Genomic DNA, 27,894 nt, shown 5'->3' with positions numbered 1-27,894 from the left:
GATGCGGGATCGAATCCCGGCCTAGGGGGCCGCCTTTCAATGGAGGTAAAAGCAAGGCGTTCATGTGTTCTGCGATGCCAGTGCACGTTAAAAAAACCCAGGTGGTCGAAATTTCCATAGTCATCCAATATGGCGTCTCATAGCCTGAGTCGCTTTGGGACGTTAAACACCACAAATCAAACCAAACCTATTAGTATAGGTCAATCCTGTTGAGTTCCAACTCACTGGCTACCTTCCGGACTTGCAGGTCAGAAAAATTTCCTGAGCAAGTGTACACGTATACGCACCGCGCGTTTCGATCACCTCCAGTGACGAGGATTGAAGGCCTGCGGGTGCGCCTGGTGGGGACTAGCTCGACGCTGGGGACCGGAGCTGGCGGCGGGAGTCCGGGGACTGCACCGGCTGGCAGCGGCGGGAGCAGGCCTGAATAGAAGTGGCGCTTGTACCGAGGATCGTAGTACACGGCTTGAGGTGAAAGGTCGGCGCGCTGCTTCTTCCGGCGACTCATGACTCTTCTTGTTCTTCATTCTCTTCCTCAGCCAAAGCTCGTGATTTTTCAAGAGCAGCATGCTGTTGTTGTTTTTTTTTTTGTTGTTGTTTGTTGTCCAAATAACATATGGCACAAACCCACAGAGGGGGATCGGCCAAGAATTGGGCAGCAAAGAAAGTTTTTGAGTATGCTTACATGTAGTAAGAGCGGCATGGTGGCGGTGGCTTGCTAGAGTTCCAGGCTTTTTTTTTTCTTGAATTTTCGATTATTGCGCATGCAAACGTCTCTGGAACAGGAGAAGCTTGAAATACTTTTCGCGCATGTGAAGCGCACTAGGGATTTAATTGGAAAACGATGCTGGATTCTCTTAAGCCCGCGATAACTCCGTTCGGTGCGGGCTCCCTCCAGATTTATTTTCCTTTCATTTTTACAACAGCCGTTTAAATGAATTGAGCACTTTGTACTGCCGCAATTAATATTTGCTGCGAGATGTAAACGATAGATGTCTTTTGTTTTTTTTAGACGTACATCCTTAGAACTAATTTTTGCCATTACCTTGATTTTTGTTTTCCACTGCAGGAAATTCGCTGTTGCTTGGAGCCATTTCATCATCATCATCATCAGCAGCAGCAGCAGCAGCAGCAGCAGCAGCAGCAGCAGCAGCCTGACTATACCCATTGCAGGGCGAAGGCCTCTCCCATACTTCTTCTGTGCTAGCTGCATCCACTTGGCCCCTGCGAACGTCTTAACCTCATCCGCCCATCTAACTTTCTGCCACCCCCTGCTACGCTTTCCTTCCCTCGGAATCCAGTTTGTTACCCTAAGCGACCGTCGGTTATCCTCTCTTCGCACTACATGTCCTGCCCATGCCCATTTCTTCTTCTTAATTTTCACTAGAATGTCGGTAACTTGAGTTATTTCTCTGGCCCACTCTGCACGCTTCCTATCTCTTAATGTTACCCCTACCATTTTTCGTTCCATAGCCCTGTTGTGACGCTGGGGCTACGTCGACCCGGCCTTCACTTGGTAGCGTGCAGAGACTCGGGGTTGAAGTAGGATTGAATCTTCGAAGTTGGTGAAATATGTACAAGCAGGTTTAATGGCACTTTGAGAAACTTATTTACAAGATTATTTACACGAAAAAGAAGGGTACATCAGCAAAATGGCAAGCGTTAAGAGTTCATAGCGAGAAGCGACTGGATGAGCCGTTTACCCAGGGCCCAGAGCGACATTTCGTGCTCTGCAGCGTCCTTAAAACCCCCTATGTCCAGCCCCTCTCTGAAGATGCTGACCAACCAAATCCAGGGCACGCCCCTCAGGTATCGGCATCCAATCGAACACATCACTGCACTGATGGTCTGAAGCACTGACTGGTCCGGCATTCATTCGTTGGGCGTGATCACTTGTTGGCGGGAAAAGCTTGGGAACGGTGAGGAGAGGAGGTACATTTCTATTCTTCAGCAAAGAAACCACAGGCTGGTTCTGACAAGGGGTTTTACTTCTCAGAAACCCGAGTGCACGTGGCGCCGCATAGGGCTCCCAACATTGTCCCTTTTCGACAATTGCAAATCTTTCCTGCATTCCCGGGAAATCACTTAATGGCCGTATGAGTCATGCTCCTTTCTTGTCCTGCACGTCAGCGGACATGTCACTCCGTCGTCTCCTTTGGATAGGAGGCATTCATCACTGGAGGATAGCACTTCTCTACTGGAAGGGTGAACAAAAGAAAGAAAGCACTTCCTGCTATTTCCCGCAGGGGGACGTTTCTTTGTGTTTTTCCAGACGTTCTCTTGACAGGGTCAATTTGGCATTTGCAGGTTGTCCACAAAGCAAAACATGCTTACAAAACAGGATTCCTGGAAACAGGCTCACTTAGAGCCATTGGACCATCACCACATATTCACAAAACTTATCCATGCCCACAGGCGAACAATAGAGCGCGCAATTGCGGATGCTTGGTCGTAACAGCCTCCTCCCCCGCCAGAAGAGTCTCGGAGGGCAGCAGTCCCAGCTGCTGCATGAAGAGACGACTTAATGGCCTGCACGTGAACGCTTGAAGCTCGCTGTTGCTTGTCGCGTTGTCTTGATTGTTGTAGGCCAAATTGCTCGAGCTGTCTGAAACTCAACCACATGTCGAAGCAAGCACTCGGCTCCCGTCTGAAGAGACCAGGTTAAAAGAAAACTGCCATTGTTGTTCGAGAAAAGCCCACTCTCAAGACGTTCAGGACCGACGTATTCCTAGCAAACCAAACGTGCTGCTTTACATAGCCACACATATACAAGCGCACGAGAAAAAAAAAATAAAAACCTGATTATCAATTTGGATACATGGTGAGGAACACCTCGGACTGCTTAGAAACAGCGGCTAAGCGCGTCCGCATTCCCATTTAACTTCCCCTTTTTGTATCTTATTTCAAAATTGTACTGCTGTAAAATCAAGCTCCAGCTAAGAAGGCGACTGTTCTTCGATGTCGCAGTTTGCAGCCAAGCCAGGGGACAATGGTCCGTCTCTACGGTGAATTTGGCCCCTCCAAGATAGCACTGCAATTTTTGAATGGCCCATACAATGCAAGCGCACTCTTTCTCTGACGCGCAATAAGCCCTCTCTCTAGAACTCAGTTTTCTGCTCAGGTAGAGCACAGGGTGCTCATTACCGTCGTCATCTCTCTGGCAGAGAACAGCACCTAGCCCTCGATCACTGGCATCACACTGGACCGTGAATTCTCGGTCATAGTCTGGAGCCCGCAATACCGGACGGCTAATCAGCACAGCCTTCAGGTTTACGAAGGAGGCTTCCTTTTGTTCGTCCCAGACTACATTTGTCGGTTCTGTCCTGCGGAGAGCGTCGGTCAGAGGGCTAGCCAAAGCTGAATAGTTAGGGATGTAGTGATTGTAGTACCCAGTCAGACCCAGGAATGCTCGAATTTCCGTCTTCGTGCTCGGCCGCGGATAGTCTGCTACCGCAGAAATCTTAATCTCGCTGGGTTTCCTGAAACCTTGACCTACATTGTGACCCAAGTAGTCCACGGTCGCCCTTGCCAGGCAACATTTCTCGGCCTTTACGGTTAGTCCAGCTTGACGCAAAAGGCTCAGTACAGCTCTTAGATGTACCATATGGTCCGCCCATGAGTCGGAAAAAACCGCAATGTCGTCTAAATAAGGCACCGCGAATGTTTCACACCCCTTTAAAACCCTATCCATGAGTCGGGAAAAACAAAATGGAGCATTTTTGAGCCCGAAACTCATCATTGTTGGCTGGTAGCTGCCCGTCGGAGTGACGAAAGCCGCGTATCTGCTGGCGCGTTCAGTGAGCGGTACTTGCCAGTAACCTCGAGTAAGGTCCAGCGTAGTCACATATGCCGCTCTACTGACCTGTTCTACTCTCTCCTCAATATTCGGAATAGGATACACTTGATCCCTGGTGAGAGAATTTAGCTTTCGGTAGTCTACCACAGGCCTAGGGTCTTTACCTGGAGCTTCTACTAAGATCATAGGCGAAGCATAATCGCTTTCCGAGGGTTTTATTACTCCCAATACCAGCATGCGAGTTACTTCCCTATCCAGAATTTCTCTTTGCCTTGGAGAAAATCGGTAGCACCTTGATCGCACTGGCACGTCTGAAGTCATCTCAATATCGTGCTCAGTCAAATCAGTTCTGCCTGGCCTGTCCACGAAGCAGGCCTCAAACTCTGTTATTATCTCGCCCAGATCGGACAGCTGGGATTTCTTTAGTTCTCCTCTCTGCTCCGTCTTTTTGAGAAGCTCCTGAGCGTTGCTTCCTTTTCCGCTGAGGCAAATCAAGTTGTCCCCCATCTCCTCGGGAAGGTTTAACGTTAGATTTACCACGGCTTCCCTCTGCACATAAGGCTTCATAAGATTGCAATGATAAATGCGCACTTCTTTACGCCTACCGGGAATTTTCACTGCGTAGTTAGTGTTAGAAAGCTTTGCAACGACTTCAGCCGGTCCTTCCCACTGTACTTCGAGCTTATTCTGCCTTGAACTTCTCAGCAACATCACCTGGTCCCCGATACAAAACGTCCTTTGACGGGCTGACTTATCATAGTACACCTTGGAACGAGCCTGGGCTGACTTCATGCTGGCCTCAACGAGTTCCTTAGTGTTATGTAAGCGATTCAAGAGGTTCAGAATGAATTCTACTACTGTTGGGTCTTCTCCGCGCCCCTCCCAGGCTTCGCGCACCATTCGCAAAGGTGAGCGCAGTGACCTTCCGTACACCAACTCGGCTGGGCTAAATCCAGTGGATTCGTGCGGCACTGACCGCAAAGCGAAAAGCGCTGCAGGCAGGCAGGTATCCCATTCGCGCTTGTTTTCATAGCACAGTCCCCTCAGGACTCGTTTGAGAACAGAGTGCCATCTTTCTACGCTGTTGCTCTGTGGATGATGGATCGAGCTATGCACTACCTTAATGCCGCATCGCTCGAGAAATGAGGTGGTGAGGACACTCGTGAAAACGCTACCCTGATCACTTTGGACCTCGGAAGGGAATCCAACTCGTGCAAACACTGACAGCAGCGAATCCACTACACTCTCGGACGTCACCTCGCGCAGCGGTACAGCCTCTGGAAATTTCGTGGCTGGGCATAACATAGTGAGGATATAACGGTACCCTGACTCTGTCACAGGAAGTGGCCCAACTACATCTATTACTAACCGGTGAAACGGCTCGGTAATGATTGGTACTAACACCATCGGAGCTTTCCACTTATCTTGCGCCTTTCCAACCCGCTGGCACGTGTCGCATGACCGTACAAAATTTTCCGTGTCCTTAAAACATCCAGGCCAATAGTATTCTTGCAACAGCCTCTGCTTTGTTTTCTTTATTCCAAGGTGACATGACCACGAGCTGCCATGGGAAAGTCGCAGTAAGTCTCCGCGATACTTTTGGGGAACGACTAATTGGTCCCGCTCTACTCCGCGCTTATCCTTGAATAAGCGATACAGCACTCCCTTTCTCATCTCAAAAGAAATGTTCTTTGCTGTCTTAGTGGCGCGGTGGCGCTCTCTTATCTCCTGTATCTTGGGATCATTGGCTTGCTCCATAGCTAAGTCCTCTCGAGTTCCACTTAAACGTCTCGTGAGATTACTAGACACTGGCGGCAAGAGGTTACTCTCAAGAGCGTCCTCATTCCGCGTCTCATCAAGCTCCCTTTCAAGTTGACATATCTGAGATGCCTCGCTCTCAAAGTTTTCTGACCTGCTATCTTCCGCATTTACCACTGTTTTAACTGCCGTTTCCTCCGCTGTGGATTTTTCTGGAATGAGCAGTGTAGCTAGTTCTCGCGCCTTTGAACGTGTTAAGGCTTGCACAACTCTGTCTCCGAAAAGGATGCCCCTCTTTCGCAGCAGCATGTCCGATTTGTTGGAGAACAAATACGGATAGCACTTAGGAAGCTTTCCTGAAACGGCAGCCTCGGTTGTTAATTCGCCGAAAGGGCCCTCGATGACCACGTTCGCGATCGGCAAGCACACACTCTGTTCCTCAACTACCTGTCGGATCCATGCACACTGTCCTGTATAGTCGGAAGGCGATACATACGCCGGATGGACAGCATCCATCGTTGCGGCCGAATCGCGCAGTACCTTGCAAGGCTTCCCGTTGACTACTAGGTCATGCAGGTAGGGTTCTAAAAGCTGCATATTTTCATCGCAGTCCCTGACATACGAGAAAGCAATCTTTTCTTTCCGGCAGTTGACGGCAATGTGACCCTGCTCATTACACCTAAAGCATGTGAGCGGCTTCCTAGCCTCAAGCTTTTTCTTTGTGTTCTGCACGTTGGTCACTTCCCCACTTTTCTCACTGCCGTCCTTTCTAGGGAATTTGCCTGAAGAAACCTTCATTTCTTCGTTTCCAACTCTAGCAAAGTGCCTTTCCTGACGGTTTTTCACACTGAACTTGGGATTGCGGGGCCTATCCACTGCTGGGTTGCTGAATTGTCGGCGCGAAGCATACTCCTCAATAAGTTCGGCAGCTTCAGTTGCCGACTTAATTTCGCCTCGGTCCTGTAACCAATTTCTTTCTTTTTCTGGGAGGCAGTTATAAAACTGTTCCAAAAGAATTCGCTCGACTACAGCGTCCCTATCACTGTAGGAATCTGTGCTCTTTAGCCACTCGCCCAAATTGACTCTTAAATTGTACAGGAATTCAGGGTAACTCTCGTCCCTGGACTTAGTAGCGTTCCGAAAACGTTGTCTGAACGCCTCGGCGCTAAGCCTATACTTTCTCAGAAGGCAAGCGTTGACTTTCTCGTAGTTGTCCGCGTCCTCCTTGCTTAGCCGCGCGACAACCTCCGCTGCCTCGCAGGGCAGAACCGTCAATAATCTCTGAGACCACGTGTCTCGCTGGAAGGACAGTTTTTCGCAAGTTCGCTCAAAGTTTGCCAGATACAGACCGATATCCCCTGATATCACATATGGCTGCATGTACTTTGACATCTTGAAATCTGCCTCCTTGTTGAGAAGAGGTACCGCTAGCTGGGGACAATTGCCCGACCTCTTGCTCAACTCTAGTTCTAATTTCCGGAGCTCAATTTCTAGCTCCAGCCTTTTTGCTTCTTTTTCAATTTCACGCTCTTTCTGCTGTCTGAGCTGTTCCTTTTTTTGACCGATGAGGTTCCATGCTTCACTGAGCTCCTCATCATCGGTTCCTAGATCAGTGATTGCCTTTATAATCAAGGGTTTTCGTGCCAAACCACTTGTATCAATTCCCAATTCCTCACACAATAGCAACAGGTCCGGTTTCTGCAGCTTTTGTAGGTCCATGATCGCTCCGAGTGTCGGCTACTTCCAAAACAACTGTGCAAACTACCAACCTAAAGGCGTTTCCACACTCTTTTTACCAGTTCTAAAATCTAACCCTGTTCTAGAACCTGGTCCACATCAGAAGAAAAGCCAAGCACTCACCCACACATGCGATCGATGTTCCGAGCTGCTCTCTTGTTGGCCGATTGTTGCGCCTGCTTGTTGCTTGAGATGCCACCTCCGATCACCAGATGTTGTGGCTTGCAGATTCTGATCCACCTCGAATCACCAGATGTTGTAGCTTGTAGATCCAGATCCCATCTCCAGTCATCAGATGTTGTGGCTTGTAGATTCAGATCCCACCGCTGCCACCAGTTGTCGTGGCTTGTAGATTCAGATCCCAACGCTGGTCACCAGTCGTTGTGCTTGTAGATTCAGATCCCACCGCTGATCACCAGTTGTTGTGACGCTGGGGCTACGTCGACCCGGCCTTCACTTGGTAGCGTGCAGAGACTCGGGGTTGAAGTAGGATTGAATCTTCGAAGTTGGTGAAATATGTACAAGCAGGTTTAATGGCACTTTGAGAAACTTATTTACAAGATTATTTACACGAAAAAGAAGGGTACATCAGCAAAATGGCAAGCGTTAAGAGTTCATAGCGAGAAGCGACTGGATGAGCCGTTTACCCAGGGCCCAGAGCGACATTTCGTGCTCTGCAGCGTCCTTAAAACCCCCTATGTCCAGCCCCTCTCTGAAGATGCTGACCAACCAAATCCAGGGCACGCCCCTCAGGTATCGGCATCCAATCGAACACATCACTGCACTGATGGTCTGAAGCACTGACTGGTCCGGCATTCATTCGTTGGGCGTGATCACTTGTTGGCGGGAAAAGCTTGGGAACGGTGAGGAGAGGAGGTACATTTCTATTCTTCAGCAAAGAAACCACAGGCTGGTTCTGACAAGGGGTTTTACTTCTCAGAAACCCGAGTGCACGTGGCGCCGCATAGGGCTCCCAACATTGTCCCTTTTCGACAATTGCAAATCTTTCCTGCATTCCCGGGAAATCACTTAATGGCCGTATGAGTCATGCTCCTTTCTTGTCCTGCACGTCAGCGGACATGTCACTCCGTCGTCTCCTTTGGATAGGAGGCATTCATCACTGGAGGATAGCACTTCTCTACTGGAAGGGTGAACAAAAGAAAGAAAGCACTTCCTGCTATTTCCCGCAGGGGGACGTTTCTTTGTGTTTTTCCAGACGTTCTCTTGACAGGGTCAATTTGGCATTTGCAGGTTGTCCACAAAGCAAAACATGCTTACAAAACAGGATTCCTGGAAACAGGCTCACTTAGAGCCATTGGACCATCACCACATATTCACAAAACTTATCCATGCCCACAGGCGAACAATAGAGCGCGCAATTGCGGATGCTTGGTCGTAACAGCCTCCTCCCCCGCCAGAAGAGTCTCGGAGGGCAGCAGTCCCAGCTGCTGCATGAAGAGACGACTTAATGGCCTGCACGTGAACGCTTGAAGCTCGCTGTTGCTTGTCGCGTTGTCTTGATTGTTGTAGGCCAAATTGCTCGAGCTGTCTGAAACTCAACCACATGTCGAAGCAAGCACTCGGCTCCCGTCTGAAGAGACCAGGTTAAAAGAAAACTGCCATTGTTGTTCGAGAAAAGCCCACTCTCAAGACGTTCAGGACCCACGTATTCCTAGCAAACCAAACGTGCTGCTTTACATAGCCACACATATACAAGCGCACGAGAAAAAAAAAATAAAAACCTGATTATCAATTTGGATACATGGTGAGGAACACCTCGGACTGCTTAGAAACAGCGGCTAAGCGCGTCCGCATTCCCATTTAACTTCCCCTTTTTGTATCTTATTTCAAAATTGTACTGCTGTAAAATCAAGCTCCAGCTAAGAAGGCGACTGTTCTTCGATGTCGCAGTTTGCAGCCAAGCCAGGGGACAATGGTCCGTCTCTACGGTGAATTTGGCCCCTCCAAGATAGCACTGCAATTTTTGAATGGCCCATACAATGCAAGCGCACTCTTTCTCTGACGCGCAATAAGCCCTCTCTCTAGAACTCAGTTTTCTGCTCAGGTAGAGCACAGGGTGCTCATTACCGTCGTCATCTCTCTGGCAGAGAACAGCACCTAGCCCTCGATCACTGGCATCACACTGGACCGTGAATTCTCGGTCATAGTCTGGAGCCCGCAATACCGGACGGCTAATCAGCACAGCCTTCAGGTTTACGAAGGAGGCTTCCTTTTGTTCGTCCCAGACTACATTTGTCGGTTCTGTCCTGCGGAGAGCGTCGGTCAGAGGGCTAGCCAAAGCTGAATAGTTAGGGATGTAGTGATTGTAGTACCCAGTCAGACCCAGGAATGCTCGAATTTCCGTCTTCGTGCTCGGCCGCGGATAGTCTGCTACCGCAGAAATCTTAATCTCGCTGGGTTTCCTGAAACCTTGACCTACATTGTGACCCAAGTAGTCCACGGTCGCCCTTGCCAGGCAACATTTCTCGGCCTTTACGGTTAGTCCAGCTTGACGCAAAAGGCTCAGTACAGCTCTTAGATGTACCATATGGTCCGCCCATGAGTCGGAAAAAACCGCAATGTCGTCTAAATAAGGCACCGCGAATGTTTCACACCCCTTTAAAACCCTATCCATGAGTCGGGAAAAACAAAATGGAGCATTTTTGAGCCCGAAACTCATCATTGTTGGCTGGTAGCTGCCCGTCGGAGTGACGAAAGCCGCGTATCTGCTGGCGCGTTCAGTGAGCGGTACTTGCCAGTAACCTCGAGTAAGGTCCAGCGTAGTCACATATGCCGCTCTACTGACCTGTTCTACTCTCTCCTCAATATTCGGAATAGGATACACTTGATCCCTGGTGAGAGAATTTAGCTTTCGGTAGTCTACCACAGGCCTAGGGTCTTTACCTGGAGCTTCTACTAAGATCATAGGCGAAACATAATCGCTTTCCGAGGGTTTTATTACTCCCAATTCCAGCATGCGAGTTACTTCCCTATCCAGAATTTCTCTTTGCCTTGGAGAAAATCGGTAGCACCTTGATCGCACTGGCACGTCTGAAGTCATCTCAATATCGTGCTCAGTCAAATCAGTTCTGCCTGGCCTGTCCACGAAGCAGGCCTCAAACTCTGTTATTATCTCGCCCAGATCGGACAGCTGGGATTTCTTTAGTTCTCCTCTCTGCTCCGTCTTTTTGAGAAGCTCCTGAGCGTTGCTTCCTTTTCCGCTGAGGCAAATCAAGTTGTCCCCCATCTCCTCGGGAAGGTTTAACGTTAGATTTACCACGGCTTCCCTCTGCACATAAGGCTTCATAAGATTGCAATGATAAATGCGCACTTCTTTACGCCTACCGGGAATTTTCACTGCGTAGTTAGTGTTAGAAAGCTTTGCAACGACTTCAGCCGGTCCTTCCCACTGTACTTCGAGCTTATTCTGCCTTGAACTTCTCAGCAACATCACCTGGTCCCCGATACAAAACGTCCTTTGACGGGCTGACTTATCATAGTACACCTTGGAACGAGCCTGGGCTGACTTCATGCTGGCCTCAACGAGTTCCTTAGTGTTATGTAAGCGATTCAAGAGGTTCAGAATGAATTCTACTACTGTTGGGTCTTCTCCGCGCCCCTCCCAGGCTTCGCGCACCATTCGCAAAGGTGAGCGCAGTGACCTTCCGTACACCAACTCGGCTGGGCTAAATCCAGTGGATTCGTGCGGCACTGACCGCAAAGCGAAAAGCGCTGCAGGCAGGCAGGTATCCCATTCGCGCTTGTTTTCATAGCACAGTCCCCTCAGGACTCGTTTGAGAACAGAGTGCCATCTTTCTACGCTGTTGCTCTGTGGATGATGGATCGAGCTATGCACTACCTTAATGCCGCATCGCTCGAGAAATGAGGTGGTGAGGACACTCGTGAAAACGCTACCCTGATCACTTTGGACCTCGGAAGGGAATCCAACTCGTGCAAACACTGACAGCAGCGAATCCACTACACTCTCGGACGTCACCTCGCGCAGCGGTACAGCCTCTGGAAATTTCGTGGCTGGGCATAACATAGTGAGGATATAACGGTACCCTGACTCTGTCACAGGAAGTGGCCCAACTACATCTATTACTAACCGGTGAAACGGCTCGGTAATGATTGGTACTAACACCATCGGAGCTTTCCACTTATCTTGCGCCTTTCCAACCCGCTGGCACGTGTCGCATGACCGTACAAAATTTTCCGTGTCCTTAAAACATCCAGGCCAATAGTATTCTTGCAACAGCCTCTGCTTTGTTTTCTTTATTCCAAGGTGACATGACCACGAGCTGCCATGGGAAAGTCGCAGTAAGTCTCCGCGATACTTTTGGGGAACGACTAATTGGTCCCGCTCTACTCCGCGCTTATCCTTGAATAAGCGATACAGCACTCCCTTTCTCATCTCAAAAGAAATGTTCTTTGCTGTCTTAGTGGCGCGGTGGCGCTCTCTTATCTCCTGTATCTTGGGATCATTGGCTTGCTCCATAGCTAAGTCCTCTCGAGTTCCACTTAAAAGTCTCGTGAGATTACTAGACACTGGCGGCAAGAGGTTACTCTCAAGAGCGTCCTCATTCCGCGTCTCATCAAGCTCCCTTTCAAGATGACATATCTGAGATGCCTCGCTCTCAAAGTTTTCTGACCTGCTATCTTCCGCATTTACCACTGTTTTAACTGCCGTTTCCTCCGCTGTGGATTTTTCTGGAATGAGCAGTGTAGCTAGTTCTCGCGCCTTTGAACGTGTTAAGGCTTGCACAACTCTGTCTCCGAAAAGGATGCCCCTCTTTCGCAGCAGCATGTCCGATTTGTTGGAGAACAAATACGGATAGCACTTAGGAAGCTTTCCTGAAACGGCAGCCTCGGTTGTTAATTCGCCGAAAGGGCCCTCGATGACCACGTTCGCGATCGGCAAGCACACACTCTGTTCCTCAACTACCTGTCGGATCCATGCACACTGTCCTGTATAGTCGGAAGGCGATACATACGCCGGATGGACAACATCCATCGTTGCGGCCGAATCGCGCAGTACCTTGCAAGGCTTCCCGTTGACTACTAGGTCATGCAGGTAGGGTTCTAAAAGCTGCATATTTTCATCGCAGTCCCTGACATACGAGAAAGCAATCTTTTCTTTCCGGCAGTTGACGGCAATGTGACCCTGCTCATTACACCTAAAGCATGTGAGCGGCTTCCTAGCCTCAAGCTTTTTCTTTGTGTTCTGCACGTTGGTCACTTCCCCACTTTTCTCACTGCCGTCCTTTCTAGGGAATTTGCCTGAAGAAACCTTCATTTCTTCGTTTCCAACTCTAGCAAAGTGCCTTTCCTGACGGTTTTTCACACTGAACTTGGGATTGCGGGGCCTATCCACTGCTGGGTTGCTGAATTGTCGGCGCGAAGCATACTCCTCAATAAGTTCGGCAGCTTCAGTTGCCGACTTAATTTCGCCTCGGTCCTGTAACCAATTTCTTTCTTTTTCTGGGAGGCAGTTATAAAACTGTTCCAAAAGAATTCGCTCGACTACAGCGTCCCTATCACTGTAGGAATCTGTGCTCTTTAGCCACTCGCCCAAATTGACTCTTAAATTGTACAGGAATTCAGGGTAACTCTCGTCCCTGGACTTAGTAGCGTTCCGAAAACGTTGTCTGAACGCCTCGGCGCTAAGCCTATACTTTCTCAGAAGGCAAGCTTTGACCTTCTCGTAGTTGTCCGCGTCCTCCTTGCTTAGCCGCGCGACAACCTCCGCTGCCTCGCAGGGCAGAACCGTCAATAATCTCTGAGACCACGTGTCTCGCTGGAAGGACAGTTTTTCGCAAGTTCGCTCAAAGTTTGCCAGATACAGACCGATATCCCCTGATATCACATATGGCTGCATGTACTTTGACATCTTGAAATCTGCCTCCTTGTTGAGAAGAGGTACCGCTAGCTGGGGACAATTGCCCGACCTCTTGCTCAACTCTAGTTCTAATTTCCGGAGCTCAATTTCTAGCTCCAGCCTTTTTGCTTCTTTTTCAATTTCACGCTCTTTCTGCTGTCTGAGCTGTTCCTTTTTTTGACCGATGAGGTTCCATGCTTCACTGAGCTCCTCATCATCGGTTCCTAGATCAGTGATTGCCTTTATAATCAAGGGTTTTCGTGCCAAACCACTTGTATCAATTCCCAATTCCTCACACAATAGCAACAGGTCCGGTTTCTGCAGCTTTTGTAGGTCCATGATCGCTCCGAGTGTCGGCTACTTCCAAAACAACTGTGCAAACTACCAACCTAAAGGCGTTTCCACACTCTTTTTACCAGTTCTAAAATCTAACCCTGTTCTAGAACCTGGTCCACATCAGAAGAAAAGCCAAGCACTCACCCACACATGCGATCGATGTTCCGAGCTGCTCTCTTGTTGGCCGATTGTTGCGCCTGCTTGTTGCTTGAGATGCCACCTCCGATCACCAGATGTTGTGGCTTGCAGATTCTGATCCACCTCGAATCACCAGATGTTGTAGCTTGTAGATCCAGATCCCATCTCCAGTCATCAGATGTTGTGGCTTGTAGATTCAGATCCCACCGCTGCCACCAGTTGTCGTGGCTTGTAGATTCAGATCCCAACGCTGGTCACCAGTCGTTGTGCTTGTAGATTCAGATCCCACCGCTGATCACCAGTTGTTGTGACGCTGGGGCTACGTCGACCCGGCCTTCACTTGGTAGCGTGCAGAGACTCGGGGTTGAAGTAGGATTGAATCTTCGAAGTTGGTGAAATATGTACAAGCAGGTTTAATGGCACTTTGAGAAACTTATTTACAAGATTATTTACACGAAAAAGAAGGGTACATCAGCAAAATGGCAAGCGTTAAGAGTTCATAGCGAGAAGCGACTGGATGAGCCGTTTACCCAGGGCCCAGAGCGACATTTCGTGCTCTGCAGCGTCCTTAAAACCCCCTATGTCCAGCCCCTCTCTGAAGATGCTGACCAACCAAATCCAGGGCACGCCCCTCAGGTATCGGCATCCAATCGAACACATCACTGCACTGATGGTCTGAAGCACTGACTGGTCCGGCATTCATTCGTTGGGCGTGATCACTTGTTGGCGGGAAAAGCTTGGGAACGGTGAGGAGAGGAGGTACATTTCTATTCTTCAGCAAAGAAACCACAGGCTGGTTCTGACAAGGGGTTTTACTTCTCAGAAACCCGAGTGCACGTGGCGCCGCATAGGGCTCCCAACATTGTCCCTTTTCGACAATTGCAAATCTTTCCTGCATTCCCGGGAAATCACTTAATGGCCGTATGAGTCATGCTCCTTTCTTGTCCTGCACGTCAGCGGACATGTCACTCCGTCGTCTCCTTTGGATAGGAGGCATTCATCACTGGAGGATAGCACTTCTCTACTGGAAGGGTGAACAAAAGAAAGAAAGCACTTCCTGCTATTTCCCGCAGGGGGACGTTTCTTTGTGTTTTTCCAGACGTTCTCTTGACAGGGTCAATTTGGCATTTGCAGGTTGTCCACAAAGCAAAACATGCTTACAAAACAGGATTCCTGGAAACAGGCTCACTTAGAGCCATTGGACCATCACCACATATTCACAAAACTTATCCATGCCCACAGGCGAACAATAGAGCGCGCAATTGCGGATGCTTGGTCGTAACAGCCCTCTGATTTGTCCTCAACTTAAATAGAACTCTCTTGGTTAGCCTCCACGTTTCAGCCCCATAGGTGAGTACAGGTACGATGCAACTGTTGTATACTTTCCTCTTTAACGATACCGGTACGCTGCTGGTATGCTAAATGGCTCCAGCCATTTAGCATACCGGTGCCATTTAGCAAGGCTTTATTGACCTTGCAAGGTTGAGCAAAGTACTCCTTAGCTCTCCTATGTTGAATCCCCACACCCTTTGCTTTGGTTTCGCAGCGAAGCTGACTGGCTGCAAAGTCCAGGGAGGTGAATGCTTGCCAAAAGAGCGTACTTGCAGAGTGCTGAATAGAAAAGACGACTTCTGCCCTAAGCGTCCTCTTCCTGAGATGCTTATATTGCTGCATGGGCTCTTGCCAGCTCTGGTTTATCGCACGTAACAGCCGTCGCACGTCACCACTTACCGTTATCTATTAAAAATAGGCTCGCATAAATTCTTTCAAATTAACAGTGAAGCGGGAACATATATGTTGGCTGTTTTCGTAGCAGCTATGGGATCATGAAGGTTTTGAAACTGTGTGGTGGCGTTGTTCTGCAAAAGTGAGCTCATTGAACGAATCAAGTTTCTGTCTCGCACTTATACCATCTCATTACCTATTGGAGTCTTATCATTGCGCGATGTAGGATGCGCTTCGATTATGCAAAATCATGCACACCATTCTCAAATTAATTCAATACAGAAACGTCTACCTTTACGCGTGCTTTTTGTATGTCCTTGCTTTTCACTGCATGGTAGCACGTAACTGCACACTGTGGCCCGCTGCTCGGAAATTTAGCCCAGCCTTGGTCCTAACGCAAGTGCAAAGGCCACATTATGAACTCTGAAATAAAAGATTGACCTAGCAAAAGCAAACAGACATGTGAAGTCTGCCAGGCCAATTAGAAGCTTAAGAGAAAAAATTACGAAAGCGCCGCTTTTTTTTTTTTTAATGACATATCAAAGTTCCCGCTTTCGATAAAACTTATCTAAATGACAACAGGAATAATTCGCATTTCAGTTATTGTTCGGGGACATTCCGTTTAAGCTTTTGGTCTGGCTATTAAATTCGCTTTGCTTGGATCATCAGAACATGCAAATTAGCAAGCGCCATATGATTTATTCGACCATTTGCTATTGCTGACTAAATGAGCTGCATACATGTTCTTCCAGAATGTATAAACGCGTTCGGTTTTGGTGTGCCTCATAAGTAGAGAACGGATGAGGTTCACACGCTATATAGCCTGGTCCGTTCCAAGGGAGAACGACCTAAGGAAGATGACAACGAATGTACTGCAAGGCAGCGTACTGTACAATACAACACGGAACGGCCTTCACCTTCTCTGCTTTTGAAATCCTATAAACATGGTTTGAGCTTACAATTTCGATCAAAACTGGCTAAATTGCGCGATAACCAGTGTATGTCACACTCTTGATGAAATACTTCAATAATCCTTTCTTGCTCAAGAAGCGCCACATACAGCAAGTGGTTGCTAAGCAACATATATGATGGGTTATGGCCGGCCAGATAGGGCTCTCGATTCGGAGCACCTTGTGAACACTGAAAATAGAGGCCGACCATATTACACCAGTGACGGACAAGGCTTCCCTTTCTTGATGGAGTGGGCGACAATCGACACAAAGTCGCACGTTCAAAAAACTTAATCTATTTGAGTTGTCTTGGTAGAGGCACGGCGAAAACCTCGTCGCGCACGCGGAGCACGACGTTTGCGGTGGAAAGTTCGCGACGCACGTCGTCTCGTCGTGGTCTCCTCTGTGACGTCATCATCGTCTGTGTAGTCGGTCGAGTCGTCGTTCTCTGTTGTAGTGCGCGAACTGATTCTTGGCTTTCGGGCAGGCTTCTCGTTGTCCGCTGAAGCCGAGGGGGCGCTAGTGTCGAGCTCGGCTCGGACTTGGTTGACGCCGGCCAGCGCGTTCGTCGCCTCCGTGAGCGCAGCTGCGGTGGCCGTAGCGTCCTTACCGGCATTTTGCGCAGCCCGCCACCCTCTGGCTATCGATCCCGAGGCTCCACCGAAAGTAGCGGCAATGACCAGCAGCGACACTAGAACCAGCAGACACGCGGTGCTGGAGGAGAGACGGCTCGGAGTAGGGGCTGAGGGAGCGCCACCCTGGTCTTCCGCGGGGTTGTCGCCGTCTTCGTCCTCTAGGAAGCTCCACGAAATGTGGCGCTCTTCTTGCTCCTCACGCCTGCAGAAGGTTACCGCGCACGATGACTGGTAAGCGACAAGGTGCACAATGTATCCCGCTGGTGGCATCGTGTAACCTTAGTGACATTGTTATTTAACTGGACTTGATTTATCATCTGATTGGCTTTGTTCATATAATATATAACCTGCCGATGCTGACTGTTTGGACAGCATGCACCCTTCCATTTTGTTTGCACCGTGTAGCCATATATATTGTTTAATATATATGGCTACACATATATATTGTTTAATATTACATTTAACCTGCCGCTGCTGACTTTCTTTAGACACCACGCACCACATATTACCATCACCCTGCCCTTTCAATACTCGACTCGGTTCAGTGCCTGTACTTGTGTAATAACTTGTTTCGTAAATAATAATAATAATGCCGCCACTGTGTAATTGTTGGTATGAAACAGGATCGTTGAGCGCTTTTACGCGCCAGCCATTGAAGGAAAAACTATGGTATGACCCAGAACAGTTGCATTCCACAAGACGGTGAAGAAGAACTGAAGTGGCAGCACCAAGGGACTCCTGCACCTTCGAACACGCCACAAACGCTTAACTGAGAGAAGAGCTTCAGCAACAAAGAAACGCTAGCTTCAGGGCACTTAAGATATGGCACTTTAGTGAACACTGCAGTGTAAACCACAGCCCAAAACAGATTTGGACTAAACAGAGGAGAAAGCGACCCGACTATACTCAAATTACGTAATCTGGCGGCCGACCTCTGTTTCTTTTTCTTTTATATCGCGATAGCATGACTTGTAGCATAATATACTGTCTGTAAATACAGGTATGAACAGGCCATATTAAAAAAATCCGAGCCCTCAGCCACACGAACGGCAGCCCGAATTATGGATTCTCTATTTACCAATAACTGCTGCAAACTCTGCAACAGGCAGCAATAAGCGGTTGTTTTCATGTGCTATATCGTCTAACCATGTGAACGCTGGTGTGGCACCTTCGCTCCTTAGTCTCTACTCTCCCCGCCATGGCCTAGAAATTTCCTTGCACGAATTTGAATCTCAGATTCCACACGGTAGCGTTCGGGAACTGCCATCTAGAATTCAGTAAGAGTACCTCGGCAAGAACATATACAGACCGCGTGCTTCGATCGCTGCCGGTGACGAGGATCGAGGGCCTGCGGGTGCGCTTCATAGGGACTAGCTCGACGCTGGGGACCGGAGCTGCCGGCTGCTGCTGAAGGCCAGGGACTGCCTCTGGCGGAAGCGGTGGCAGTAGGCCCGCGAAGAAGTATCGCTGGTACCGAGGGTCCCAGTACATGGGCTGAGGCGAGAGGTCGGCCGGTCTCCTCCTGAAGCGGCCCATGACTCTTCTTGCTCTTTCTCTTCCTCGGCTGGGGCTCGTGACCTGATCTACTGGTGGCGCTCTTCTTTTTTCAGCACGGTTACTCTTGTTGTTGTTATCGTTGACCTCATTAATGGCGCATACCCACAAGAGGGATTCGCCACTACCATGCGGTGATTACAGTTTCTGATAAACCATTGTTTAGGATTGAGATTAAAATTTTGATAAAATCCGGTTCACTGTCAGTGCCTTGGATAATGACACGCACTTCCCATCTCTATCTTTTGCATTCCCCACCGCGACGCGAAAGAACTGTGTCGTAGCTGTTCGTTTTTTTTTTTGCTTTTTTTTTTTAACACTTGTCATAAGGCATAATTTATGTTTCTATATAATGCCAAATCACTGAAATCTTTGTTGATTGTTTTCAACACCCGCCAGCATGCGGTCTTAACACTGCGATTGTAGGACACTCTTACACTAGTATATAAAATTGCTTAAGATATTAGCGGTAATTGGAGCAGACTTCGGCTCTTATCCGTCCGTCAGCCACATGGAGTAATCGTCGTGGCCGTTAGTCCCACTTTCTGTACAACTCGTGTCATCATTGAACTCCAGTTGTGCCCGCTCAAGTCCACACCAGGTGGCGAACATCCACCTCTGCAGCCGGCGTGGCACACTTCATGCAAAACACTTCATGCAGGCCGCCCCGTCCTTATCCTTCTAAGGGATACCTCCTCCAAACTAGTTAGGTTATGAGAAAGAGGGGAAGTGCACGGGGGATTGAGTTAGGTGGGCAGAGCGGAGCAGCCATGAAAAAAAAAAAAAAGATTTCTAGGGACACTTGAGCGCCAAAATATAAGGGTATGACGCGATATCGGTAATGGATGGCTACCGTTTCTCAAGTCTCCTTGCTGGTCCTTCTTCGCATACATGAATTTGGCTACTCGCCTTGTTAGTAATTCTTTAATTTCTTTATCTTATATCTCACTGCTTACTTTTTATCACATAGGCTTAGGTGAAAGGCCACTCGACATAGATATAACGGGTCCCTTAACCGATCCTTACGAACTTGTCTGTGTGACCTAGAGTTCGTACGCTTTCCTATGTGTTCTGCTTGAATTTGCACAAAACTGGCAATAAAGAAAATCGTGTGCGACCTGGGCCGGGGTGTCGTGTCTGACACAGAATGCAGTGGAGTCTGGCAAACTTGTCTGACCTCATCTTCACACCTGGAAAGAACAAACGTTCTGCTGGGCGAGTTGGTTCATAGTGAAAAATACCTTTAGCCAGAACCGAAACAACCAGGAAGGGACGAGGGCAGAACACATATACACGAAAGAGCTCTACTCTCAATTAATCTGTATTGGAAGAAGAAACATTCATTTTATACATTGATTTCAAGAACAGAAACTGCGCACATGCCAAAGGCTGCGTACATTCGCACATGGCAAAGAGGCTGTCGATCACACAGCCTGGTCAGAAAAGCCTGTTTAAAAACTTCTGCTCGTTAGAGTACAGCTTTACCGAACGGCTGCTGGCACAATCAGACCCCTTCTTTCGGATGTGGGACGCCTCAATCAACACCCACGATAACTCGTCATTCCCTCTTCCGATTACCTGTGTCTGCTTTAGCAACGGCGCGTATGCCCCCAGCCGATCGCATACATTACAACCAACAACCAAGTTCGTTCCGGTCTCTTGCTCAAGACATCTTTCATGTTCCCGCAAGCGCGTATTCAAACGATGTCCAGATTGCCCAACATAGACTCTTCCGCAAGTGAGATGTATTTAATAAATGATCCCAACCTTGCAATCAACATATCTGAATTCGTGCTTCGTTAATCGTCCTCTCGTTGTTACTTCACCGTATTTACTAGCGCATATAAGCTTTTCAGCTTGCAGGGTGCTGAAAAAAGAACTGCAATTTGGTATTTATTGGCCACTTTTTTTGTTTAGTTGTGGGCCCTACGATGAACGCACGGCATTACCTGGGGCCTCATTTTTTGTTCTCCTTTCAGTCCCTTCCTTACCTAGGTTTTTATAGCGCTGAAGAAACACCACAGGAAGAAAGACACAAAAGGACAGAAGCGCAACATCCAACTCATATCATTCGCCAACACACACGTGTAATGGATGTCTCAGCCTCGCTCATAGAAGGCTCTTTTAGCTTATGATAGCTCCCACTCAAAGATAGTAAAGCGTGGCATAGTTTCACTTTGCCTAAGATCTCCCCTAGATAAATCTTGTCCGCACAAGATGGATGAAAGCTTCCAGTATCAGACTGGAAGAATCCTTTCTGCAGGCTACCCTGTGCATATGGTCACCAGCGTGCCCGAAAGCCTTCTTCAAAGAACCAAGAAGCCAGGCAACAAACGAGAGGCCGAAAAGAAACCTGTACAGGTTATTCCCTATCTGCACGGTCTCTCGCACAATTTGAAAAAAGTGGCAGCCAGGCACGGTGTACAGCTAATCTTTTCAGCTCCCTGCAAGCTGACAAGCATTCACCCGATGGTGTCAGGAAAGCGTTTCAACGAGGCCTGTACTGTAAAACATCAAAACATGTTCACCCAGTGCACCGGCAAGGTGGTGTACGAGATTCCGTTGACCTGTGGCAAGGTTTATGTGGGACAGACACGGAAATGTTTCAATGAGCGGGCTCGAAGGCACAATGTGACTATAAAGAACAAGACAGGAGGTAACCTTGCTATACATTGTAGCCGCTGTGAAAATTGCCGTCCCAAGTTTCAGGAAACCAAGTTTCTAGCCAAGGCACAGGACAAAACAGAAAGAGAAGTTATTGAGGCTTTTTACATTCATCAAAGAAAAGACAAGTGCGTTAGCACGCCCTCTATACTCCTTTTTAAAGACGAACTCTCCTTTTTGGAAGGATATGTGTAGTTCTTTTCACCGTTTTCTTTTTTTATGATTTTAGGCGCCTTTTACACGCTGCCATCCACCGTTTGTTTTATGCTTTTATCTTTGACTTCTCTCTCTCATGTCATCTTCGGTTTTTTAATCTCTTGTGGTTGCTCGCCTTTATCATTTTCTTGTTTCTTGTCTTTTCCATACGACCTGCATTTCACCCATGTGTTTTGTCATGATGAACTGGTTCAATCCTGCCTAGTGTTACTGTTTTTTTTTCTGATTTATTGTGGTGGTTATCGCACATTCATGCAGACCAGAGATTATAAAAGAGTGCCTGGGTTCCTTTTCTGCTCATTAAAGTTGGATGTTGCGCTTGTGTCCTTTTGTGTCTTTCTTCCCGTGGTGTTTTTTCAGCGCTATAAAAATCAAGGTCATGTACCAACTGACTCGTCAAAAAGTCCTGCTTCCTTATCTATTGCGTCCACTGTCGGTTTTTTGTTCTCAAGTTTTTGCAGCATTGTTTCTGCCACTACAGTGTTCTGTACTCGCCCCTTCTTGGTCATTTCGCGCTAAAAAGTATTTCTTTTGCTCCTGAAGATCCGTGTTGGTAGCTCCTGCCAAATCAGCCACTTCATGTGGTCACGTGATGTCAAGTAGTCCTACGTCCAGTCAGTGCCTGGCCATGCCATGCCTCAACTACTACTATTTGTCACAGCCATACCCGTTACCTTCCATTCACAACGCCCCAATGCCGGATTTTCTGGGGAATGAGACCCGTAACTCTGTCGCATTAAAATGCAGTCTGGTGGAGGATGTATCAGTATTTGGAAGATGGGTACGCGAGGATGTCTACATTCCTCTGGCCAGTGTCGTTAGCATCGTCTTGTGTCTAGCGTATCTGAATGCGCGTAATTATTTATTTGCTTACTGAATGCATAAAACTTTCTGGATACACAGAGTGCCTTCGTCACTGTTTTCATTTGTTGTATGGCCGCTGAGGAGTCTATGCGGACATGAGCTTCGGTTAGAGATTATAATGTATTTATGGCCTGCATAAAATTGCGGACAGCGTAAAGCTCTCTGGCAAACAGGTCTGGGTGGTCTGATAAGTATTCATTATTTACGGTTACGGTCTGTATGACTTGCAACGTTTTTGGTGGCCATATTTTCGTGATTTCATTTCAGTTTATTACCTTCAAGGCCCCTTTCGGGGTATTACATAAGGTATGGGTTAACAAAGAAGTGACATTTATAATGTTTGAATATGGGAAGTTACAGTTGTCGCAAAAGTCGATGGGCAAGTGATGACAGCAATGACGTGGGGAAGACCGTTCCAGTCGATGGCTGTCGATGCCTTTTCACACCAGGGCACATGTGAAAGCTGGTCATAGTCCGTGAATTTGTTGCCTGATTGATAGTAGGATGTCGTCTACTGTCGTGCAGCTTTTGCCAAATCCTTATTTGGTATACAGAAGTGAAAGCTTGTCCTGATTCTATTTGAGAGGAACTTAGTATTACATGAAAACATTACCTTAGAAGGCTAATACATTAATGAAGAATTATATTTGATTTGATTCGAAATAACTAGCAGGAAAAGGACAATAAGCTGATGGGTCAGCAGTTTTTCAAGTCCTTGGTCTTCATTTTCTTAAAGATTAGGTTACTATTAGCGTTATTTCAAGGTTCTGGAAGGTCGTAGTAACGAGGGAGGCATATACAAGGAGGCCAGTTTTTCTAGCACGATCTCCCCACCACCTTTCAACACAACTTCCGTGACCTTATCCTCAAACAGATAATAAGATTAGGCATGTTGACCATTCATAATTCAAATGAAAAAAGTGCTCAAAGGCTTGTCCTGTCTTCCTTGGCGAGCTTGTTGTTTCTTGTGAAATACCTTAACATCGCCAGCTCACCAGCTGGCTTCCTTTTTTTTTTTTTCGCATTGCTTCTAAGGCCCTCTTTACTTCCTCTTTCTTACCAGAGAGGGTATCACTTATTTCATGATCGTCTTGATGACATCGGCTACTGCATGTGCCGATGTATAACTCCTCGAGTACTTTAACAATCTACCCATATATTACAATCTACCTCCAACATGAATACACTTATCAACCCCCGACCCTCAGTACCAAGCGGCTGTGGAGCAGCTGACCAAGGTGGCTGTCAGACCGCTCACGCAGCGGAGGGTGCTAAAGAATCTTTGGCATCAGAGGACCTGCATTTAAAACTGAACCTGGCGACATGTAACGTTAGAACCTCGGGTAGCGAGGCAAACCTAACAGTGCTGTTCAAGGAACTGGCGGGTACGTGTTATGATGCCAGAGGGTTTAGTGAGGTTTCAGAGGACAGATGAAGTATATAGGCGTACAGAGCTAAATGGAGAGCGAATTTGGCGTAAAGACGAGAACTAGATGTAAGATTGTTGATCGACCAATCAGGGCAGGGCTGGCAACAAAGACGTTCACTATAACTCACATGGTGATAGTGTGTACGATGTTTTTAGGCTATCGTACCTGATATCCCGTTATTCTGCGTCCCTTATTAGTTTTACCTATTGCCCGGTATTTTTCTTGGTATGTCACTCTTTCTTTGCTGTTCAGTTTTATGAAGTGGATTGATATATTACGTGTTCTTCGAGCAACAATTTCCTTGCGAGAAAGCACTGGCACTGTTTTACTTCTCGTGTCCTTGCCGTTCGTGGTATTTTCACGACGAATCCAAATAAATTATTCCAGCTTTTTATGTTACAAAAGAAGGGGAGGGAGGGTATTATTAATGTCCTCAGCCGTCACAGTGGTCTCCTGGCAGGTACACAAATACACGTACCGGTGCTCCACTGGCACCAGCGATTTTGAACGGGGCCACTGTAGCGCACGCTCCGCTGGCCGGCACTCTGTCCAGTGCACGCAGGTTTTCCAAGTTGTACACCCCGTTGAGGGCGTTGATTCTGTGCACCGGGAAAGGGTCGGCCACGTCCAAGGAAGCAGTGTCAATACCCATACCGCTTAGGTGCCGTTCACGTGCCAGAAACTGAGCGGCTTCCACGCTTACGGACGGAAAGTGACGATTCCCCTCTGCATCCAGGCCGAAGTAGGTGGTTACGTTCTCGACGAACTGTGCGGGAAAGAGGCTTGGTTGACATGCTCGTAGCAATCTCCGTGTACTGTATCACTTTAGAAAGAGCAAACATGGAGTATGCAAAACATTTTGTTCCGCCATTCGTCAAATGTTTACGAAGAAGTGACATAGTGTGCGTTTAATGATAATTGCGCCCCGGTCTACAGTATACCAATAAAGTCGGAACTTTTCTTCAAACACAGCTGGCCACCCAAGGGAATGAAAAACAAAACAAAACAAAAAACAACTCGCTGGTTATTCGTGGCTCTATGAAATTTTGCGACACAAGTTTGAGTATCAGTTCTTGTTGGGGCAGTTGTCCGGCAACGTGTTTTCAGGAACAGTGAAGGCAAGAACGACAGGTAAAAAGCAAAGAATCCATGGACGATACGAGAACGCAGAAGTTATTATTCTTAAACAGCGAAGATCATGCGCTATACATGCGCCAGTATTAATTCTTGTAAACAGAAATGCAACTTATGTCCCAAAATAAGTTATAAAAGCACAAGCAAACACTGAAACATAGCGTTCCAGCCATTAAATACTTAGAAGATGCGAATAAAATACAAAGACGAATGATGGGGAATGCACAGCGAGAAGGAACGTAAGTCGCAATAAAAAAAACAAATGAACCAAAGCGACGGAATAAAAGACGACTATGATTACGAAGTTTTTGCCAAACATTCTATGACAACCGGGTCCTACCTTATCCCATCCGGTGTGCACCATCAGAACACAATGGTGGGGCAGAATGCTGTGCTTTGCCTCCCACTGGAGAACGTCACGGGTGGTCAGCTGACAGCTTGCGTTCAGGGCGCACCGCTGCACGATATCCACGCGGGCTACGGGTACCAAGGCGAGTCTCTCCACCGGGATCTCGGCCACGTCCCAGCCTTTCTCGTAAAAGTGCAATGGGGCGTCCAGGTGCGTCCCCCCGTGAGTAGCGGTCGCAATTGTGTCCACCTGATACCTGCACAAACGATACGCCATAACATTTAGTTCGGTAACCGGGACAACGATATGCGACGGGGCAAATGATATGCGACCTGTGATTGCCGAAGATTACAACACAAACTTGGACACAAACACTGAACGATACCACAACAACAATATTTGGTGAACACTGTGGCGCACTTTCCTTAGTTTTCCTTATGCCTGCGTCTTAAAATACGCCGAGTCTTTCAAGAATTAAAGTCTGCCATAATTGATGCAGGCTAGCAATTCGGGCTAGTTGCCAGAGTCAGCACTTGTACTGTCCTCTGTTTTTGTGTTGTTTACGTCGCATTCGCGTATCGTAATTCAAGAACTGCTACTGTACAGTCCATGTCATCTTCTGCACCACAAAAAATAGGAGATTCAGCCTTTGTCAGACGCACATAAAGCTGACTGCGCCTATCGTCAGAGAATCGCGGCACGCAGTAATTGCCACAAATTGCACTGAGCTAGCTTGATGCTGCGGCATCCGAAAGCAGCAGAAACTGGGAACAGCCCCTTCGCGCTCTCCAGACCTTGGAAGCAGCGAAAGTGCTGCGGCGGTTGCATCTCGTGAAGCAGCGATGCCACCCGTTCCGCGCAAAGCGGTCTGTGCGCCCAGGCAAAGAAAGGTCCCGCCCTAACTACATTAGATGTAGTATACGGAAGAGCTATAAGACGGTGAATATGTGTTTGCGATAGCGTGACGGGATGTGAAAGTGACGTGATGTGATGTGAGGTGATGTGGCTGTGATGTGACAATACTGACTTCTCTGATTTACTGACTTCATATTTATGTAATCCTCTTTTACCCATCACTTTTATACCCACTCACCCCCTTCACCCAGTGCAGGGTAGCAAATCGGTTTTTTTTTTTCTGTTAACCTCTCTGCCTTTCTTCTTCCTCCTCCTCCTCCTCTCCCTGCGAGGAAGGACAATTTTGCATCTAGCGCTGCTGCGTCTTTACCAAACTTTTTTAGCTGGGTGGTTCCGAAATATAAAGCAACCTATCAGAAAAATTGTAAAAAATACAGGTTGTCGGGCTTATTAGTTTCGATCATACCAAGATATTTAGTGGCGCTGCGCTTAATCGGACGTTTGTATTGGAACAAGACAAGCGCCGGACTAGACGTCAATTTAGACAGAGCATGTATTTGGACTCTAGTTGTTTACACCCTTCGCTTGTCCTGCTCTGCAGCGATATCTCTATCTACGATTCTCGGTAGTCATTGTTTTGGCGCTCTTTGGCATTAGCCGCCCTTGCGCCGTTAGTCTACCAACTACCAACCAATCTGGGGCTCCAAGAATAATTGGAAGGAAAGTGCGTCGCCGCCTGTTGTGCGCGCAGCATCAAATGCGGAGAGTCAGAAGAACAGTTGAGGCTAGTATAGATAGGGGTGAAGGGAGGATATCCATTGCTACTGCCTACCTTTCGCTGCTGTCCTAGCGGGCGAGGATGCTGCATGCAACCATATCATGTGCCCCTTCACGAATGCGACCCACCATGATGAGGCCGTGCTCAGCCTTACGTCATGCACATTAAAAAATAGAAACACTGGTAGGGCACAGTTTGGAAGCAGGAGGTGAGTTATAACCATTCCATATACAACCTGCGATCGCCGCCCCACGAATAGCTTCACGAGCGACGTGGAGAAAGCAGTCGCGCAACTATGTTCCCCGATAAATGTATACAAGAATGCTATAGGTGCCTCTATGGGCTAGCATCGGTGGCAGGGCATCATATATAAAACGCGATTGCCACGTCTCACCCGAGAATTGGTAAACGTTGCCAGATTCGCGCCTTATGCGCTGCGCGCAGCAGAGCTGTGAGTTCGCTTCGGGTCAGCGACAAACGCTAGCGGCTTCAGCCGACGCTCCGGATAAGCGCGCTGTCAGCAGCCGCGAGCGACGCTCTGCCGCTGGTTACAAGAAAACGTTGATTTACATTTTCCAGGGGTTAATTTTGGCCATTCAACTATTTGAAACATGCTAGCTACAATATGTGAAATACCGGTTGAACTGACCGTGTGTCTGGGCCACTTGACTCTATTGTTACGTTTAGAACGAAGTGCTCGCTCTGATCCCAGTAGACTGTCTTGTTGTCGTAGGGGTAGCTGAGGTCCACAATTCCTCTGACATGTGGCACACATCGACCGCCATGTTTCGAAGTGGCACGTGCGGTGACAGCGAGGACAGCAGCGAAGAGCATCCAGCGAATAGCAGACATCCTGTCAACATGTAAGAAACAAGAAAACGATTTTACTTCCTAAAGGCGCGCTATGGTAAGGCATTAAAGATGCATTGTATCAGGTGACTCCCAATTCCTCTGGGGTTCACTGACAGTCATAAAATTTTAGCACCACAGTGCAATTCCACCACCACCCAGCAATTCCACGCGCAGTTGCGGGATGGTGCTTATTGTGTAAGGGTTATCATAGAAACTCTAAAGTTGCACAATACACTGGTATCGAT

General features: G+C 47.9%; 2 protein-coding genes across 2 annotated transcripts; both read right to left on the bottom strand.

Moving 5' to 3' along the window:
* Positions 1-16,608: 16,608 nt before the first annotated feature.
* Positions 16,609-18,489, bottom strand: LOC146185939 (uncharacterized). Its single transcript, XM_084607955.1, has 2 exons — positions 18,263-18,489; positions 16,609-17,155 (listed from the first exon to the last, which is right to left on the bottom strand). The coding sequence occupies exons 1-2, from the start codon at positions 18,487-18,489 to the stop codon at positions 16,609-16,611; spliced, it is 774 nt and encodes a 257-aa protein (XP_084464081.1).
* Positions 18,490-23,560: 5,071 nt separating this feature from the next.
* Positions 23,561-27,649, bottom strand: LOC146185938 (uncharacterized). Its single transcript, XM_084607954.1, has 3 exons — positions 27,447-27,649; positions 25,156-25,420; positions 23,561-24,447 (listed from the first exon to the last, which is right to left on the bottom strand). The coding sequence occupies exons 1-3, from the start codon at positions 27,647-27,649 to the stop codon at positions 24,115-24,117; spliced, it is 801 nt and encodes a 266-aa protein (XP_084464080.1). The 3' UTR covers positions 23,561-24,114.
* Positions 27,650-27,894: the final 245 nt, after the last annotated feature.

Source organism: Amblyomma maculatum, chromosome 6, assembly GCF_055883805.1.
Source record: "Amblyomma maculatum isolate TAMU_Amacu chromosome 6, ASM5588380v1, whole genome shotgun sequence".
Classification (NCBI taxonomy): Eukaryota; Metazoa; Arthropoda; class Arachnida; order Ixodida; family Ixodidae; genus Amblyomma; species Amblyomma maculatum.
This window is presented reverse-complemented; position numbering and strand designations above follow the sequence as displayed.

What these genes read in the sequence shown, in the direction of transcription:
- LOC146185938 (XM_084607954.1), bottom strand. Translation starts at nt 27,649, where the DNA reads ATGTCTGCTATTCGCTGGATGCTCTTCGCTGCTGTCCTCGCTGTCACC. An exon ending in TCAAGTGGCCCAGACACACG is followed by an intron (nt 25,421 to 27,446) that starts GTCAGTTCAACC and finishes TCGTTTGTGCAG; the next exon opens with GTATCAGGTGGACACAATTG. An exon ending in TGCACACCGGATGGGATAAG is followed by an intron (nt 24,448 to 25,155) that starts GTAGGACCCGGT and finishes TTTCCCGCACAG; the next exon opens with TTCGTCGAGAACGTAACCAC.
- LOC146185939 (XM_084607955.1), bottom strand. Translation starts at nt 18,489, where the DNA reads ATGGGCCGCTTCAGGAGGAGACCGGCCGACCTCTCGCCTCAGCCCATG. An exon ending in GGCAGCGATCGAAGCACGCG is followed by an intron (nt 17,156 to 18,262) that starts GTCTGTATATGT and finishes AACCTTCTGCAG; the next exon opens with GCGTGAGGAGCAAGAAGAGC.